This window comes from Camelus dromedarius, chromosome 6 (assembly GCF_036321535.1).
Source record: "Camelus dromedarius isolate mCamDro1 chromosome 6, mCamDro1.pat, whole genome shotgun sequence".
In the NCBI taxonomy this organism is placed as follows: domain Eukaryota; kingdom Metazoa; phylum Chordata; class Mammalia; order Artiodactyla; family Camelidae; genus Camelus; species Camelus dromedarius.
In genome coordinates, this window is record NC_087441.1 from 32,634,161 (window position 1) to 32,653,583 (window position 19,423).

Below are 19,423 nucleotides of genomic sequence, written 5' to 3' on the forward strand. Positions count from 1 at the left end.
ACACTGCAGGAGCTCACAGAAGGGGAGAGCAAGGTGGCAAATATTTTGCACAGGCCCCATGAAGCAGGTGGGTCCCAGTAAAGCCTTAAACAGTATATAGGATTTGGATAGAGAGGGAAGAGCCTTCCAGGGAGGGTACTAATAGTACAAGGGAATAGAGGAGAGTGTAGCATAGCATGCTTCTAAACATAAAATGTGGTCAGCAGCAGAGGAAACTATAAACAAAACAAAAAGACAACCTATGGAATGGGAGAAAATATTTGTGAATGATGCAACTGACAAGGGCTTAATGTCCAGAATATAAAAACAGCTCATAAAACTTAATAACAAAAAAGCAAACAACCCAATCCAAACGTGGGCAGAAGACCTAAACAAGCAATTCTCCAGTGAAGACTAAAAATGGCCAACAGACACATGAAAAAATGCTCAATATCACTAATTATCAGAGAAATGCAAATCAAAACTACAATGAGGTAGTCAGACTGGCCATCATTAAAAAGTCCACAGATGATAAATGCTGTAGAGGGTTTAGAGAAGAGGGAATCCTCTTACACCGTTGCTGGGAATGTAGTTCGGAGCAGCCATTATGGAAAACAGTATGGAGATTCCTTAAAAAACTAAAAACAGACTTACCTTATGATCCAGCAATCCCACTTCAGGGCATATACCTGGAGGAAGCTCTAATTCAAAAAGATACATGCACCTCAATGTTCATAGCAGCACTATTTACAATAGCCAAGACATAGAAACAATCTAAATGTCCATTGACAGATGAGTAGTTAAAGATGTGATATATATACACACATATGTATACACAATGGAATACTACTCAGCCATAAAAAGGAATAAAATAGTGCCATCAGCAGCAACATGGATGGACCTGGAGATCGTCATTCTAAATGAAGTAAGCCAGAAAGAAAAAGAAAAATACCATATGATATCACTTATATGTGGAATCTAAAAAAAAAAACACAAAAATGAACTTATTTACAAAACAGAAACAGAGTCAGACACAGAAAACACACTTACCAGGGGGCAAAGAGGGTGGGAAGAAATAAATTGGGAGTTCGAGATTAGCAGATATTAACTACTATATATAAAATAAACAACAAATCTCTACTGTATAGCACAGGGAACTATATTCATTATAATAGCCTATAATGAAAAAGAATATGAAAAGGAATATATATACATAAAACTGAATCACTTAATCACTATGCTATACACCAGAAATTAACACATTGTAAACCTTTTTTTTTTTCAATGAAAAATTTTTTTAAAGATAATTCCTATGCTTGAACTCAAATTCACTGTACTATAGACAGAGGTGGCAGTTGAACACTGGGAAACTCAGCCAGAACATGAGCTACCTCACCATGGAGGTGAGCCTGGATTATGGGCAGGGGTGAATTTTTTTATTGACTTCAGAAAATAATTCAGGGTCTGCTCCAACACTCATCCACTCAGGTCAGTTTTCTTTCCTACCTCACAGTGGCCATCAAATCAGTCTCTAAAAGAGTGAGTCTCAAATTTTCTGGAACCAGAGCAGATAAAACTGGTTTTGATTTATCAGATCTACTGAGACCCGAACCCTAACATACCCCTAACAGGCATATTTAAAAATCTTTGAAAGCAAAAGATTATCTATAGTTTTTGAAAGCCCCTCAATCAATTTCACTTTTCTCAATTCCTCATCTTTGCCAGAAAAATCATGAGTACAGTCAGATCGTGGACAACTAACAGCACGTGTTTTCAGTTAAATTTGAGAGTCGGACAGCACAGTAAAGGCTAGGAGGGACTTCTGAGATAACACAGCTGAACCCCGCATTTCAAAGATAAGGAAACTGAGGTCCAAAAAAGGAACTGACTTACCCAGGTCAGCTACTAAAAGGCCAAAGGAAGTGAAGCCCTGAGGCATCTGTTTCTGGTATTTTTAAAACATAGTCAGCATATTAGAAGTCCCTATACCTCCTATTAGCTGCTGGACCTTAATCCAGTAAGTTGTTTTGTTCATGGACTTGGTAAAAGAATAAGCAATGACCATAAATTGTTTTACTAAGTTCGTGACTATGGTCTTCAGCCTGAGTTACCAAGTTCATGCCTACGTTCTCTGCTATGCGTCAGTTACACATTATGCAGCAATACCCCAGATTATAAGAAACCCAATAAAAGAGATTGATATCTGTTAATTTTCCTGGAGATAAAAATGTATTAATTTTTGAAAAGTTTTAATGCATAATTCCCCTCAAGTACCTGCTACTGACAGTATACTAATTTCTCCTTTTGACACGAACATAAAATACCAAAAGCATGATAGTACAAACTGGCCAATTTATGGCCTGTTGGCTCCATTTGCTGCCTTGAAAGAAATGCAAAGAACAGTATAACTACTGCCTGAATGAAGATATACTTAGAAGTAGCAATATCCACCCTGAAAGAATTAAATGTCACTATAATATAGAGATGCAGGAAGATGGTCTAGTAAATCAACAGTGGAACCAGAATACGCTCATGGCAACCAAGCAGTTCTATGGATGGGACTGGAAACTTGGCCTCAGCAAGGATCTGTCCATGGCTGGGTCATTTACATTCATTGGCCAAATGTAGTTTTCAAGTAGAAATACAAGAATATCTTATATAGAAGGTACTGAAAAAAATTTGCTGGATTAACCTAGAATGGCAAAATTATACAATTTGTCAATTTTGTTCAGTTTAACAAATAAAGTACTAAAAAAAACCATGGCCTTTTAAAATTGAAGTATAGTTGACTTACAATATTGTGTTAGTTTCAGTTATATAGTTAACTGATTCAACTATATGGTTTTTTTCAGATTATATTACATTATAGGTTATCACAAGATACTGAACACAGTTTCCCTGTGCTACACAGTAAATCCTTGTTGCTTATCTATTTTATGCATAGTACTTTGTATCTGTTAATCCCAAACTCCTAATTTGTTCCTTTCTCCTTCCCTCCTTCTCCCTTTGGTAATCTATGTTTGTTTTCTATGTCTGTGAGTCTTTTTCTGCTTTGTATATAGATTCACTTGTATTATTTGTTAGATTCCACATATAAGTGATACATATATTTGTCTTTCTCTGACTTACTAAGTATAATATTCTCTAGTTCCACCCATGTTGCTGCTAATGGCAATATCTCATTCTTTTTACGGCTGAGTAGAATTCCATTACATACATATATTCCATTTTATATATAAATACATATGTATATATGTATAATATATATACATATAATTACACACACACACACACACACACACACACACACATCTTAAGCCATCTGTCTGTTGATGGGCACTTGGGCTGTCTCCATGACTTGGCTATTGTAAATAGTGCTGCTATCAATATTGGGGTATATGTGTCTTTCTGAATTAGTTTACATTTTTTCTGGATGTATACCCAGGAGTGGGATTGCTGGATCATATGACAGCTTTATTTTTTGTTTTTTAAGGAAACTTAAAAAAAACTGTTTTCCATACTGGCTGTACCAATTTACATTCCTACCAACAGTAAAGGAGGGTTCCCCTTCCCCACACTCTCTCCAGCATTTATTATGTGTAGACTTTTTGATGACAGCTGTTCTGATCGGTGTGAGGTGATGCCACACTGTGGTTTTGATTAGCATTTCTCTAATAATTCGCGATGCTGAGCATCTTTTCATGTGTCTGTGGCCTTTTCTTGATGGTCCTGCTGAGTGTCTCCACCTTTGTCATGGTATCAAATCATGATAAAAATGACAAAAATTTTACCTAATTTAAGATAAAACGATGACCATAACGTACCCCAGGAGTGGACTAAACTGAAACTTGCAATTCTAAATTAAACATTCTAAGAATATGTATGAAATTATACAGGAGAAAAAGTTACATTTTAACTTTTCTTTATGGAAATATCTACAACTAACGATAGTTAAGTAAACTGCGTTAATCATTTGCAAAGCATTCGTCTCTCAACAGTTCCCAGGTACCAGGATGCTTTCAGAATCCTTGGATCTAAAAAAAACAGACTGAACTAACACACATTATCACTTATGATAATCCCATGACACTAAGAGTGAGTCATTAAAAATGGCAAGAAAAAATAAATGTAAAATTTCTAAAGTAAAATTCAACAAGAAAATCATTACCTGGCCTGGAACAATAGTATGTGTGAAAAGCTTATTCAGTTCCACTAATTTATTGGGAGTGATGTTAAATTTCAGGGCTATGGAGTTTAGAGTGTCCTGGCTTCCAGCCTAGAATAATCAAGCAAAAAAGATTCATTATAAAGCAAAAACAAACAAAAACTTCGACAGTCAACATTAATCTATTTATGATATGAGTGAATAAAAAAGTAACACGTCCAAATGTATGATGAAAAAAAGTGAATGCATTCTGAATTCTTAACAAAAAAGTCTTAATTATTATTCATTTCTGGTCTTCCTTATCTTCAAGTTTCACTGTCCACTAACAGATTTCTAAACTTACTCTGGCACAACTTAGGTCACAAGGAATAATCTAAAGCTGTAAGAAGAGAAGAAATAAAACATACACCCAGTCCCAACCATAGGGGAAATGGGGCGCCTTTCTCCTTGCATTATTCTATTTGCCTATCTCTTCACTGCACTGTAGGCTCCTGGACTGTGGCCTGTTAATATCCATTTTCCCCACAGTGCCTGACACACAGAAGGCACTTAAATATCTGATGAATGAATACAGTGCAAGGCAGGGAAATCTAAAAGAACTTAAGACTGGCTACCAATAATTGTTCACTGACATCAAAATGATGATTTCCCATGGTCAGCCAAACTGGTGTTATTCTCTAAATCTACAGAACTTGTGATCTGGGTCTCAGGTGTGTGTGTTTCTTTGCTTCTCTAACAGAGGTGGAGCAGGAATAAAGAGAGCAGTGAGAAGACGTGAGGCTTCCCAGTAAAAAACTCCATCCAAAAAGAAGTCTGCTCTCTCGGGTCAGGTCAGCAGCCAGGACAGACTCCCTATCCAGGGTCACTGGGTGGAACTTGTTAGTGGGAGGTCACTCTGGTGAATGACACTAAGAAGGTCCCAAATATGTCCCTGCGTCAACATGGGTGGCTGTCCCTGTGAGCAGAACTGGATCCACCAGGGGAATCCTGAATTACAGCTGGGAATTTGAGGTGGCTGCAGGAGGTTATGGACCGATGAAAAGATACAGATGTAGATTTCAACCTATCACCCACTGCCCTTAAGTATCAAAAACCCACCAACTAGACGAACTGTCTCAGGCTGATGAAGTTCATACAGACTGTGCTAAAATTACCACAAAGCATTTCTGGAACAAGATATAAATACATACATCCTTTTATTAAAAATCATTGAAAACTTACATGCTCCTACCTCTACCGAGCAAAATCTTCTCTAGTAAAAATGAAAAAAAATTTTAAATATATGTATTTTTTCAAATATTATATATTTATATAATAATTCAAATCTAGGCGTTTTCTCGGTTTAGAGTCAGTGTAAGATATAGACTGACAATACAGAGTAGAGCCAGACTGTTGCATCTGAATTCCAAATCTGCCGCTTGTCAGCTGTGCATCCTTGGGTCATCTGCTTAACTTCTCTGTATCTCAGTTTATTCATCCATCAAATAGAGGCAACATAATTGTAATTTCTACTTCAGAGCAGTTACTTCACAGCAAGTGATCAATAAATTTGCTTCATATTTTTAATGCAAAAATTAGAAGACATTATGTAAAGGGGGTTCAAAGAAGGAGAAAAACTAACAATCTCGAATTATTACACCAAGATTAAGACATACATACAGAACCAAGCTCCAGACCCTGGGAGGGATACTGGTATTATTGAATGTTTGAAATTAAATAGAATGCTTGAACACCCATAGCTCTGGAGCAAAAGAAGCAATCTAGTCAGTGGTTCTGGCCATGGTCCTCAAAACAGGAAATTACAGATCACCTTTTATTTCCAATGACGAGTACACAAAAAACTTGCCAACTAAAGCTAATCTCCATAACATAAATCAAACAGGTGGACAGATCTGCATTACTCATTTGATCATCTGTTTATATGAATTAATTGGGGTTGATTTTTACCCTCACTGCACTGTTTTAGTGTATGCTGTGTGAAGTATTTCCTAGCAAACACTTCTCATTTCTTTGGGGGAGTTTGTGAATCTCACTGCCGGTCAGATACATGGCTTTAGTATTAATATTGTTATTAGTGATAAATAGTCCAACACTGCTTCAGCACCTAATAGGAGTATGACATAAGGCACTGGCTAGGTGTTACGGGGATCAACAAGACACTGTAGACAGTGGTAACGTAAGATACAGAGTCACCCCAAATCCTGTCTGGAAAGGACCAGGCCTATATACCATAGAAAGATGCCGAGGGATGTTCACAGAGCACTGAGCACGAAATGCCAGTGCCAGGGCTCTTCAAGGCGACTCCACCCAGAGACTTGGAGGAGATGCACCATTCCAGAAGAAATGCCAGGGAGGGGCAGGTCTGGCTGCTTGCTTTGTATAGAGCCTGGCGTGGAACACAAATAATGAGTAGAAGATGAACACACACAAGGAGAACACAACCAGGCAATGGCAACAGCACTTAATTTCTTCCTAAAAGTCGGAGAACACGCCTCAACAATGCGAGTTCAAAGCGGACTAAAACGGATCTGTAACTGAGGGCCACTTTGTGCCAGGCCTAGGACAAGGAGCACAGCTCCTGTCCGCCAGGAGTTCACGGCACAGTGAGAGGGATGAGCACACGATGTGGAGGTGCAGTCATGGGCACACGCATCGCACTGTTCACCTACCGATTCAACCACATGGAGCCCTACACCCTGCAAGCACCAGAAATAGCATGGTGACCAGAAAGGGATCCAGTCTGTCTCCACAAGAGAGACATTAAAATACCAATCACACTAGTGAATCAATAATGTTAAACTGAGATAAATTATGTAAAGGAACATGACTATGAATGAAATGAAGGGGTCCAGCCTAGACTTGCTGGATGGTCGCAGAAGAGAAGAATGAATGTGGAAAGTAGTGGAAAGATGAGGTTACAGATAAGGTTCTAATTTGTAGACATGTATGGATGATGAAGCCATTACTTCTTCAAAAAAGATCGAGTATAAAGGTCTAAGTGAGTGTGTTGAGGAGACAACTGAATCTATGGTTTTAGAATTCAGAAAGCATGTCCGGGATGGAGACCTAAAATTGGTCATCATTGGCATATTGAAGGTAATTCAAGTAACAGGTTTATATGAGTTTTCCCAAGGAGAAAATATGGAAGGAATGGAAATGACCTAGAACAGGTCTTAAGAAGCTTCACTATTTAATAGGTACACAACAAGAAGGTAGCTAAGGGGCACGATGTGTCAGGGAGAAACATCATATAAATCTAGCTGTGTAACAAAAACAATTCATACTACTGTTCATACTTACAGTGTATTCCATAGTACCATGGGGCTTCTGAACCACCATCTTCTTCTCTTTTTTATCATGTGCTTTGTTTTGATTGTCATCTGAAGAATAAAATGTATATAAATGATTTCATTTTCAGGAATTGAGAACAGGGTAATATACAAGATATTAAACCCACTTTCAAGTTGACTTTCTAAAAAAAGACACCAAAAGAAAAATGGCCTAAAGGTACAAATAGACCTACTCATAAAAACATGTTGTTCATCAATGAACACTTGAATAAATGACTAACGTTAACTGTAATCAAACAGCACAAACAATGAAGTTAAGCTGCATAGTTATTAAGGTATTATTCGGTAGTTTATATGATAATGTATAGTGATGAAGTTAAAATAGGATAAGTACGGTCACGAGGTAAAGGATGCATTATGTAAATCGGTACAGCCCTTTTCAGAATGTGATTAGCCAATACGCAACAAGAGCCATAGACAAGTTCATTCTTTAACTCAGTCATCTTTCCCTTAGGAAGTTATCCTAAGGAAAAATTCAAAAGACGAAAAATGCTACACACAGCGGATGGTTACTGAAATGTTACTTACAATAATGAAAACTTGGAAAGACCTCTGTGTCCAACAACATATAAAGCTGGACCATAGATTTTGCTGTTTTTAAAAGGTCAAAAACTGGTCAACCTAATAGTATGGCAGCTGCATATGATTCAACCCAACTGTTAGGATTAACTATATTTTAATATATTTATCAACCCATATACTGAAAACCAGAAAGACATATTTCAACAGATACATACTTAAGTCAATTTTCTACTTCTTGTCACTTAACTATGAAAAGATACTCTAACTTGTATGAGATCAGAAAAAATTCAAAAGAAGGCAAGGTTTCATTTTACACCAATTAGCATGGCAAACATCAGAAAGCAAGATGTCAGCCAAGATGAGAACGGCTACTAGGAACATAACCTGGTATAGCCATTCCAGCCAATTCAGTCCACATGGCCCATTTGACTCAGCAACCTAACTCACAGACATGCATCCTGTCCCAGGAGGTGCCATAAAGTGACCCGCCCGAGGGTGGACGTAGCCACGTTCTCTGCAGCAGTGGGGAGTGGGCAGGCAAGCAAAACATGCTCTGGGGATCTAGGCAGTGATCAGCAGTAACAAGCCAGAAGCACACACTGCAATATGTTCACGTCGAGAGAAACAGAATGGGATGTACGTGACGGTATCATTCTATCTATTTAAAAGAGAGGCACACAGAACAACTACAAACATTTTTCAAGGCCACATCCAAATAAAAGCCCATACACACTGCACATAACAGAATGGAGTGGAGCAGGGAGAGGAACAGGGATGGGGAACGAGGATAAAAGGGGATTTTTGAGTAAAGGAGCCTAAGGAGCCCAACTCTGACCAGTGAGGACCCACCATGAACTCAGAAGTGTGATGAGTGCACCCCTCTACCCCTGAGGTCCTACAACCCCCACACTCCACACACAGACCAACAGGTGTACAAATACAGGTGTACTGCGTGAGAACTGGAAGGTAGTACAGAAACATGAAAAGAGTTAAGTCACATGGGATTTATCTGTCTTTTAAATATTTTCTCTATATTGTTTAAAATTAAGAACCAAGAGAAAAATAATAGATGCTATTAGAGTCATCTTCCAGTCATTTGTAGAACCAGAGAAACACTAAAAACCCCTGTAGACTATAAACAATGACTTCCCTCCCTTCAGGGGACCACACCTGAATTACTTCGGGAAGATGAAAGCACTGACGGTGTTTTTTAGATCCCCAAATTCTGCAGATCAGGAAATTTACACAGCCTATTGAAAAACCCAATCATAACATCTTCCATTACCAACGACCTAACCAGCATTCATTCCTTTTACTATCCCAGCTCTACTCTTTGTCCCACACTCCTGCCCTTCTCGCTGTCACCATGAACAGCAGTCACTGTAGGTCCTCGTGCGCTCAGCACAGTCTCTTCATATTCTTCTGCAGATGCTTCCTATTTCTAGAGCGTAGGCTGCTGCTTCCCACTGGGGCAGCTTCAGCCCATGCCCTTCCATTGGCTGTGCATAATTATCTCAGGTTCCAATCGGGCCACTGTTGTAAGCCAGTCACGAGAGCTTCCATATTGTTCAGCTGTCCAAGAAAACCAGGTGCTGGCCGATCCTTTCAAGATAAACATACTGTGTACACCTGAATTAGTACAAAAATTAACTTACTTTTCTTTGGCATGAGTGGGTAGGCCGGAAAAATAGCAAACATGGTAATATTACTGAAAAAAAAAATCTTTCCTCCAGAGTCTAACATTCTGAAATACTTGAGGTCAGGACTGTGACCTCTTTGAATGTCTTGTGCCCTAATATGATACCCATTACATATGCTTGCATGAACTTTCAAAATTTTTATTAAAGTATAGTTGATTTATAATGTTGTGTTAGTTTCTGGTGTACAGAAGTGATTCAGTTATATATATATTTTTTCATATTCTTTTCCCTTATGGCTTACTACAAGGTACTGAATATAGTTCCCTGTGCTGTACAGTAGGACCTTGATGTTTATTTTATATATATAGTAGTTTGTACCTGCTAATCCCAAACTCCTAATTTACCCCTCCCCGCACTTTCCCCTTTGGTAACCATAAGTTTGTTTTCTATGTCTGTGAGTCTGTGTCTGTTTTATATGTTCATCCGAATCATAATTTAGATTCCACATAAGTGTATCCTGTGCTTTTGTCTTTCTCTATCTGACTTAACGTCACTTAGTATGACAATATCTAGGTCGATCCATGTTGCTGCAAATGGCATTATTTCATTCTTTTTCTGGCTAAGTACTATTCCATTGTATATGTATACACTACATCTTCTTTATCTGTTCATCCATTGATGGACATTTAGGTTGCTTCCATGTCTTGGCTATTGTAAATAGTGCTGCTATGAACACTGGAGTGCATATGTATCTTTTCGAATTAGAATTTCATTCTCTTATGGACATATGCCCAGGAATGGGATTTCTGGATGATATGGTAACTACATTTTTAGTTTTTAAAGGAAACTCCATACTGTTTTCCATAGTGGCTGCACCAATTTACATTCCCACCAACAGTGTAGGAGGGTTCCCTTTTCTCCACACCCTCTCCAGCATTCATTATTTGTAGACTTTTTAATGATGAACTTTCCAATATAGATCAATAAGCCTGACAAGCTTGACTATAGGCAACATTTTCACTGACAAAACATCACACCAGGAAAGTCATATGAGCGAATGAAAGCACCAACCGAATCCTATGTTTCACAGTTGACTCAGTACAGGAAGCAGAGAAGTAACTGGCACATTCTACGGACCTAACTGTCTTCCCATCATTATAGCACAAGGTAAGGTTTCATACTCCACCCTAATATTCTTTGCAATAAGTTTTAAAGATGGCCAACAATGAGCAAAGCCCTGGACACCTGGACGAACTCTACAGCACATGGTCCACAGAGCACTGGAGACAGCTGGGAAGGAACCCAAGCTGCCTTGGGAAAGGCAGGATGGAATTATCTTCCAATGACACCTAACACCTCTAATTCCAGCTGCAGGCCTCCTCAGACCCTTTATGCCTACTCAAATTCAGATCCTCCCCCTGCTTACAAAAACCTGGAGTGAGTGATGTAAAAGTATCTGCTGCCAGAGGGGAAAATTGGCCGGGTGATCCTCAGGAGCCATTCAGAGCAAAGCCATGGAACCTCCTATTTACTCCACCTCTCAAAAGTTTTCAGAGCCAGCTTTTCCAATAAGGAAATGTAACTGTGACCAAAATCCTAGAGGAATGAAACGGGGAAGGGGGAAAGCCTACATTAACCTCACCCCAGGTGGCGCTGGTACTGTGCCCACAAATCCTGCCTCCTCCCTTCCCACCCCACAGGAAGGCTGGGAATGTCTGGAACACAAGGCTCCTGGCTCCTGCATCTGAGGGTATCCTGGATACGTTTATGGAAACACTCCTCTCTCTCCGTGCATTGGGACTGAAAGAAGCTGATGTTCAGGAGAAAAGTTCAGGGCCTGGAAAGTCACGAAGGTTGGATGTAAAGGAATCCTTTCCAGGAGATCTGTGATGTCTTAGAGGAGGTTACAACTGTTAAGGGAATAAATTTTAAGAGACGAGCTGAGGTTTCAGAACAGAACCTAAGGAAGGCTAAGATTTGGGGAATAAAAAGAAGCGTGGCTGACTGCGGGGTGGGGAGATTGAAAAGACAAGAAAGTGAGTGCAGTGTCACAAAGGCCATGGGAAAAAAGCTAAAGGAATCTTGTACAGACACTGTCAAATGTTGCCCAGAGGATGAGAGATGGAAAACTGGGAATGGGCAACTGGGAGGTCAGAGTTCCTGACGTGAAAAGTAGAGGACCTCAAGACAGATGGTGCTAACGCTATCAGTAAAGTAAGTACACGGTCATCTGCTAAAATGTAATGGGGTGAAGACAGGACTGGGGGCTTAAGGAGTTGTGAAATTTAGAAGAGTTACTATGGTCAATAAGGCTTCAAAAATATGAACAAGAAAGAAGCAATCGGGGTTCACCCAGGGGTGGGTCTCAACACCAGGGTGACAGACCATGGAAGGAGTAAGCAAATCCCCTGCTGCAGTGGCCACCTGTGGGGTTAGGACATGCAAGCAGGGCAGCTGAAGTGAGGGGCACTGAGATGGCAGAGTCAGGAGAATGGCCTGATGTATTTGTTTCCCGTTGCTACTGTAAAACGTTACCATGCTGTAATGGCTCCAAATTAAAAAACACGTCTGTACTATCTTACAGTTAGAGATTGCAGGGCAAAAACTCACAGCATCAGCAGGCCGTTCCTTCTGGGGGCTCTACAGGAAGACCGATTTCCTTTCCTGTTCCAACTCCTAGAAGTAGCCTGCTTTCCTTGCTTCAAGGTCCCTTCCTCCGCCTGCAAAGCCAGTAACACGGAGCCGCATCCTCCCCGGCTGCCATTTCTCTAGGTCTCTCTCTTCCGCTGCCTTCTTTCACTTTTAAGAAGCCTCGTGTTTCTACTGGGTGCACCTGGATAATCCAGGATGCACGCCTCCTTCAGGTCAGCTGACCAACAACCTTAATTCCATCTACAACCTTAATTCACTTTTGCTGTGTAACCTAACAGGGTTTGGAGATTAGAACATGGACTTGGCGGGTGGGAAGGGTGGTGACATTATTCTGCCTACCACAGATGGAGAACAGGTTTATGGGAAAAAAACAAAAGAGGGTCAGATCCAAAGAGGGTATCTATTTAAGTAGTGAGCTCAGGTGAGTATGAGTGTGCTGGGGAAGGGGGTGTTAAAGAATGCAGCTCTGGCTAGATGTCTCAGTTCTGAGAAAAACCTGCAGGAATGACACCTGGCTCCTGTCACCGACCACTGGGGACTGAGCGAAGTCAGGATGGTGGACATTATCTATTATCGTACTGAAAACAGAAACAAGAGACACCTGTGAATTCCCTGGCTCTTGATTCCATAATCTTTACATAGAGGAAGGACAGAAAAGACAGTATGAGTCTTTTTTTTCTCTGTTGCCAACTATCTGAACAAGCACAAACAACTTAGAAAATTATCAGGTTTTCAGATTATACCAGGACCAACTCTGCACTGGCCCTACACTTACTGGGTGTATGTTCCCCCTCTTCCCTTACTCTTCTTGAATGATCAGTTCTCTCCCTTCCTTCTACCCCTATCTTAGGACCATCTGAACAGCGTGCACGAGGCTCACAGCACAGGACCCACAGCACACTTGTCCATGAGGAAAGATGGCTTCCATGGCAGCCAAAAAGGGAGATTAGAGAGGCAACAACTGTCTATGTCTCTAGATCTTTCTAAGAAAGGGGAACCTTGATTTGTAAACAGGAAAATTTGTTTCCAATGACAGACATATCCCTATACTGGGAATAGATACATTTGGTTATGACAATTTGATGATATTAACCAAAGTCAAGTCATGTGTCATTTCCCTTATGTCATCAAACATTTTTCTGATTATAATTTGGCTTTGGGGTCAAAATGAGCTGGATTCGCCTAGCAACCCTCACAGCTGTATGATGTTAACCATGTCACTTGAAATCTTTGTGCCTCCATTCCTTATCTGTAAAATGAAGATTTCACAATGTTGTTCAAAAGATTAAACGAGATAATGGATACTGCGTTTATATCAGAGCCTGGCACAGAGTAAGTGTTTAAGAAGTGCTATTAATAATAATACAGTCAACATAAGTAAATAACAATTTGAATAGAGTAGGGTGTTAAAAGAATTATACCATAGGCAAAAAGGTTTCACTCCAGAAATACAGGAGTGATAACAATATTGATATGATAGATGATTATAAATTGTTTAAAGGAGAAAAACCACATCTGATTACTTTGGTACATGTCAAAAAAGTATCTAATGAAATTAAACAGCCATTATTATATTTTTTAAAAGAACAAAATAAAAAAATTCAACTGTTAGAAAACTAAGAATGGGAGTTAACTTCTGTAATATGATGAACATTTAGTCCCTCTTTGATATTCATTAGAAATGTGCTTCTGAAAGGGCACTGGAGCCCCAAAGGGTATGCATCAAACGCAATTTCCCCGTAAGAATGAAAACCGAATGACTTTCTGGTATCACTTCCAGGACTGCAGTGGCTCATTAATTACCTAAATGCAGCCTGAACAAAGGCACTAGTGGGGCCCCCAGCCCAGCCTTATAAAAGGAGGATTCCAGGGTGCGCAGTGGGAGATACCCACGGGCACTGCATGAGCTCCACTCATGCTTTTTATTCCTGTTGTTCTGTGCAAGACAAGTGCCTGAGAGACCTCCCAGCAAAAGCTCTTAAGGCTTCTGGACATAGTATCTCCCACTCCACTAAATTACAACAAAAAGGCTAACCTAATGTGATGCAAGGCTAAACCATAAGTATTTAAGGTAATAAAAATAAACTTGGTAGTGGAGATGAAAGCAGAAGCACTTCAAATACAAGGAGACAGCGTGGAAACCTGGAGGAGTAAGAGGGAGCCCTGCCATTCACGGGGGCCCCTCCTACAGGCCTGAAAGGCAGCTTGTTGCAGAATGGACTCCAGGCATCCACTTGCACCTCAGTGGTCTCTTTAGAAATCAACCATTATAAGCACTATTCTAAACCCTCCTAAAGCATACCTGAGTAACCTGAGATGAGCTCTTACAGCAGAAACTGAAAGCAAATACAAAAAGTAAAACACTAACCAAAATAAATACAGGAATTCCTACTATTATGGTTTATACTCAACTTTGTTCTGGAATCTCTAGTCCAGGCAACACATAAAAGAGTTTAATACTGAAAAGAAAGAAATGAAAATTTGATTATTAACAGATGAATTAATTATATACCTAAATTAAAACCAACATCATAAAAACATCCAGCAATCATAAAATTGTTCAATAGGGTGACCAGATGTAACAGTCCTGTATACTTATGACAGAAATATATCTGAAAAAGTCCCAGGCATAATGGTATCAAACTAGAAAATAGGAATAAATATAGCAAGATAATGGCAAGAGATACATGAAGAAAATTTTAAAGGTTCTTTGAAATATATAAACAGAAGCCTGAATAAAGAGGGAGGTACAAAGAATGTTCCTAAATAGGAAATCTCATGAATATTTCACTTTCTCTTCAAATTTAAGGTTTAAATTAAATGCAATTTAAGTCAAAAAATTTTTTTTAAATTTGGAGAAGGGAAACATGTCAAATTGATAAACAGGTTTAACCAGAAGCATAAATACGTAAGACTATCTACACCAGAAATTGACACACTGTAACTGATTATACTTCAATTTAAAAAAATAATAAAATAAAAAAGCCAAAAAAAAAAAAGACTATCCAGAATGATTTTTAAAAGAGAAAGGGTAGATACACTGTATTGATGTTAAAACACATAATTATAAAGGGGAAGTGTATATAGTTCAGTGGTAGAGCGTGTGCTTAGCATGCACCACGTCCTGGGTTCAATTCCCAGTATCTCCATTAAAAAATAAGTAAATAAATAAACCTAATTTCTACTCCCTCAACAACAACAAAAAATTAAATTAATAAAACACATAATTATAAAGCCAAAGCAACTAAACACTGGTGAAATAACTAAAAATCAGAGCTATATTGAAGGAATTTCATGTAAAAGAAAAGTGGCTTTAGAAATCAGTATGAAAAGGCTAAATGTCATTTAACTTCATGTTTGGAGGGAGGGTCTGGCATCAGGGAAATGAGCGAGTCCTTGTCTGCCCCGGCTCCCTGTGCAACCCTGGACAACAAAGACAGTTTCCCAGAGCGTACAATGGGAATCCCAACGGACTTCCACAGAGAGTTACTGCAAGGATTAGATAAGGCAACTCGATTCAGGTGAAGCACCCCACAACGTGCAAAGAAAGGGCTCAGGAAACCCTAGGGATCATTATTAAATGATGTTAGTGAACACTAGCTAACATTTGGAGAAAAACCCTGATCACTCTCAAATCAATGCAGATGGATCAAAGATTTAACAGTAAAAGTCAAGTCATAAATGTCTCTGAAGAAAATACAGGACTTGTCTTTGCTGAAAGAAATAACCATCTTCTCTGTTAGTGATACACACTTCCCATATTATCGGCCTGACTCCTGCCAGGAATGCAATTAAAATATTCAATAGTACACATTCTAAGCGTAACTTCTGGAACACCTGATCATAAGCTATCAACAATAAAATTTTAAACAGTTGTATCATGAGGCGCCTTCCTCTCCTGAGCCTAGAGAGGGTGGAAACGTGAGGAAGAACTTTGTACTCAGAGTGAATTCCACGCTCTCCTCCTTTGCTGACACAAACATCATTCAGTAGATGTTATTTTCCTTCCTTCAAGCATGTCACAGGCACTACAGTCCCTGACTAAAATGAGTCGCACTGAAAGGAAACCAAGAATGCAGGAAAGGTAAAGGAGTTGTCTGTCATGGAGCCCAGTACCACCCTCAGCTCTGAGCAAGCACTCAGCTGTTCGTGGAATGAACGAACTAGTCTCATGATAATTCTGAGGAACAAAGGGTACAGGTAACCTCCCTGGTTAAGTTTATTTCTAGGTATTTTGTTGTTTTTGACGCAATGGAAATGTTTATGCCAGTTATAAAATTCTGGTTTTTGAAGTGAAAAGAAAAAAAAAAGTGAATGAAGGGCTGCAGATGGCAAAACATCCTTTTTTCTTATCGGTGAGTTGTATTCCATTATATATATATGCTGCATCTTTATCCATTCATCTACTGATGTGCACTTAGGATGCTTCCATATCTTGGCAATTATAAAGAATGTTGCTGTTAATAGCGGGGTGTATCTTTCTTTTTGAATTAATTCCTGTTTTGTGGTTGGCTTTATTCCTTTGGTAACTGTAAGTTTAAAAAGCTAAAGCTCTAAACGTTCTTAGAAACAATGAACAGTACATATATGTAAACTCAAAAAAATGAGTATAGTATATTGTGTATGTATTTACATGCAATATATTGTATATGTGTAGTCAAATTGTAACAATTCTACCTAATAAAACTGAAAAATGAGAAAAAAATTAAGTAACGCTTTACATCAAAAAAAAAAAAAGAAAAATCCGAAGAACCAGATTATTTCAGTCGTTCTGTCAGCATTTGATTTAGTCGTAAAACCAGTGAGTGTTCTGAATGTTAACTATATATGTGACTGGGTCAAGCAGCTAAGCCCAGAGAGAACTTCCAATCTTATCATCACTCATTATAGCCCAGGGGAAAGGAAATTCCTTGTATAGTCAAATTTTTCTTCCTTACTAAGATACAACAATGTCTTGGGATCAGTGGAGAAGACACTAAAACTATATTTAACTTTTGCCTTATTTTTCTCTCCGAGGATTCAGGGGAAGCAGAATGTTAGACAAAGGCTTCACTCAGGCTTCGGTACCAGAAAGCTGGGCTTGAACCCTGCTTCATGCTGACCCACAGTGGGACCTTCCACAAGCTTTTTGGCTTCTAAAGGTTTTCTCATTTACAACACAGGCTACTACTGCCTGCAGTAGATGGTGATGAGTAGAAAATCAAACAATGAAATACAGCATCTCGCCCATGGGAGACACCTGCCCAGAAAAGGTTCTTTCTGCTCTTCTTCCTGCCTGATTCTCCTTCTCCTCTCCCCCACTCTCTTTCCCACCCTCCGAAAACTCTTCCAAAATGGCTTTTTCTTTTCACAAACGGATCAAGGGCTTCACTGAGAAAATTTAAACTTTAGGAGAAAATGTATGAAATATGAAAAATAATTCTATATGAATCCAAACGATATATGGTCACTTAAAAATACAATTGAACAAAAGAAGAACAAACCAACCACCCATTTTACTCCCATTCAGAGTATTGCCAACCTGCTTCTCTACTGTAACAATGTTTTGTGGCAATGCCCCATGTCATTAACTGATTTTCTTCATCATTAAAAAATGGCACATATTATTCCACTTTAAGTTATTTATGTTATATTTATTCTTCCCACTATTTTAGACAATGCAATGATAGTTGCTGTTGTTACATCTACTACGCTCAGGACCATTTCCTTAGGGTCAGTTTCTGCAAACAGAACTGCTGGGTCAAAGGGTGCACAAAAGTAAAGCCCCCGATAAAAATGGCCAAACTGCCTTCCAAATAGATCCACCTTCCTCTCCCACCATCAACCAGGAAGTGTTTCTCTCCTTACACGCTTCCCAGTTCACTTATAATTTGATTTTTCAAAGTCACTCAAACTGAAAAATCACTGACTTTAGTCTAATCTGTTAGACTTTGGTCTAATCTGTTAGTCGAATCTGTTTAGTCTTCCCTCAGCTCAAATTATGTTTGGGTGTTTCTCTTACAGTTGGGACTTCTCACAACACAAACGTGATATCACAGGACAGACCATAGGAAGTAAGATTTCCATGATGCAGACCCATGATCCTAACAGGACTAGATTCTGAATTTGAACTCTTAGTACAGCAGGTTTTTAAAGACACAGCTGCTTGGTTCAGTGACTAGAATGGATTACAATATACTGTGTTAATGGCAGGGCTAAAGGTGTGATAGGAAAAGGAAAGAGTGTTCCTTGAGGGAAACCCGGTACAATCATAGCCAAGTTATGAGGATCGGGGTCGGGCAAGGGATGGAGGTGATGGAGATATGTTGGTCAAAGTACAAACTTCCAGCTATAAGATGAATGAATTCTGAGGATCTCATGAACAGCATGGTGATCAAAGTTAAAAATACTATATGATATACTTAAAAGTTGCTAAGAGAGTAGATCTTAAACATTCTCACCACATAAAAGAAATGGTAAGTATGTGACCAGATGAAGGTGTTAGCTAACCCTATGGTGGTAATCATGTTGCAATATATACGTGTATCAAATCAACACACTGTATGTATACCTTAACCTTCCACAATGTTATGTCAATTAAATATCAATAAAGCTAGAAAAAAAGAATTATGATGCCTTTTTATACTCATGTTTATAACCATATTTACAATGACTATGTATTTCTAATTTTATGTTTACTTACTGCAATGTTGACCACAAAGTCTTTTATAAAATAATTTTTCCATTCGTGAGGACTACATTTTGACGTGTGTCTCAGAAAAGAACCTCACTCCCTCTCAATAACTTTGTTTCAGGACAAGTATGACACAAAAAGTATGCTTCCTGACTCCTTAGCTATGTCTGAGGATGTGCTGTTGTCTCTGAGTCTGAAAAACAACTTTCATTTCAGAGTTCTGAAGATTTAACTCCTCTGGTGTTCATGCTGTGGAGAAGTCTGCGCCTCTCTTCTTTGCTCCTTTGTAGGCCATTTTTTTTTAAGTATTTTTCCTTGCCTGTTTGTTGTTGTTGTTTTACCATTTATCTATAATCTGTAAACATCTGCCACCATTTATCTAAGTGCAGAGTTTCCCCCTTAATTCTGCTGAAATATGATGAGCTCTTCTGACTTCAAAAGT

General features: G+C 38.9%; 1 protein-coding gene across 6 annotated transcripts in view; it reads right to left on the minus strand.

Moving 5' to 3' along the window:
• NCOA7 (nuclear receptor coactivator 7) overlaps positions 1-19,423 on the minus strand; it is a 130,396-nt gene that overhangs the window by 46,279 nt on the left and 64,694 nt on the right. For all 6 annotated transcript variants that reach the window (XM_031456270.2, XM_031456269.2, XM_031456273.2 and 3 more), the window contains exons 4-5: positions 7,445-7,524; positions 4,148-4,255 (exon numbers count right to left, since the gene is read on the minus strand). In XM_031456270.2, coding sequence (XP_031312130.1) covers positions 4,148-4,255; positions 7,445-7,524 — 188 coding nt within the window. The remainder of the gene's footprint in view (positions 1-4,147; positions 4,256-7,444; positions 7,525-19,423) is intronic.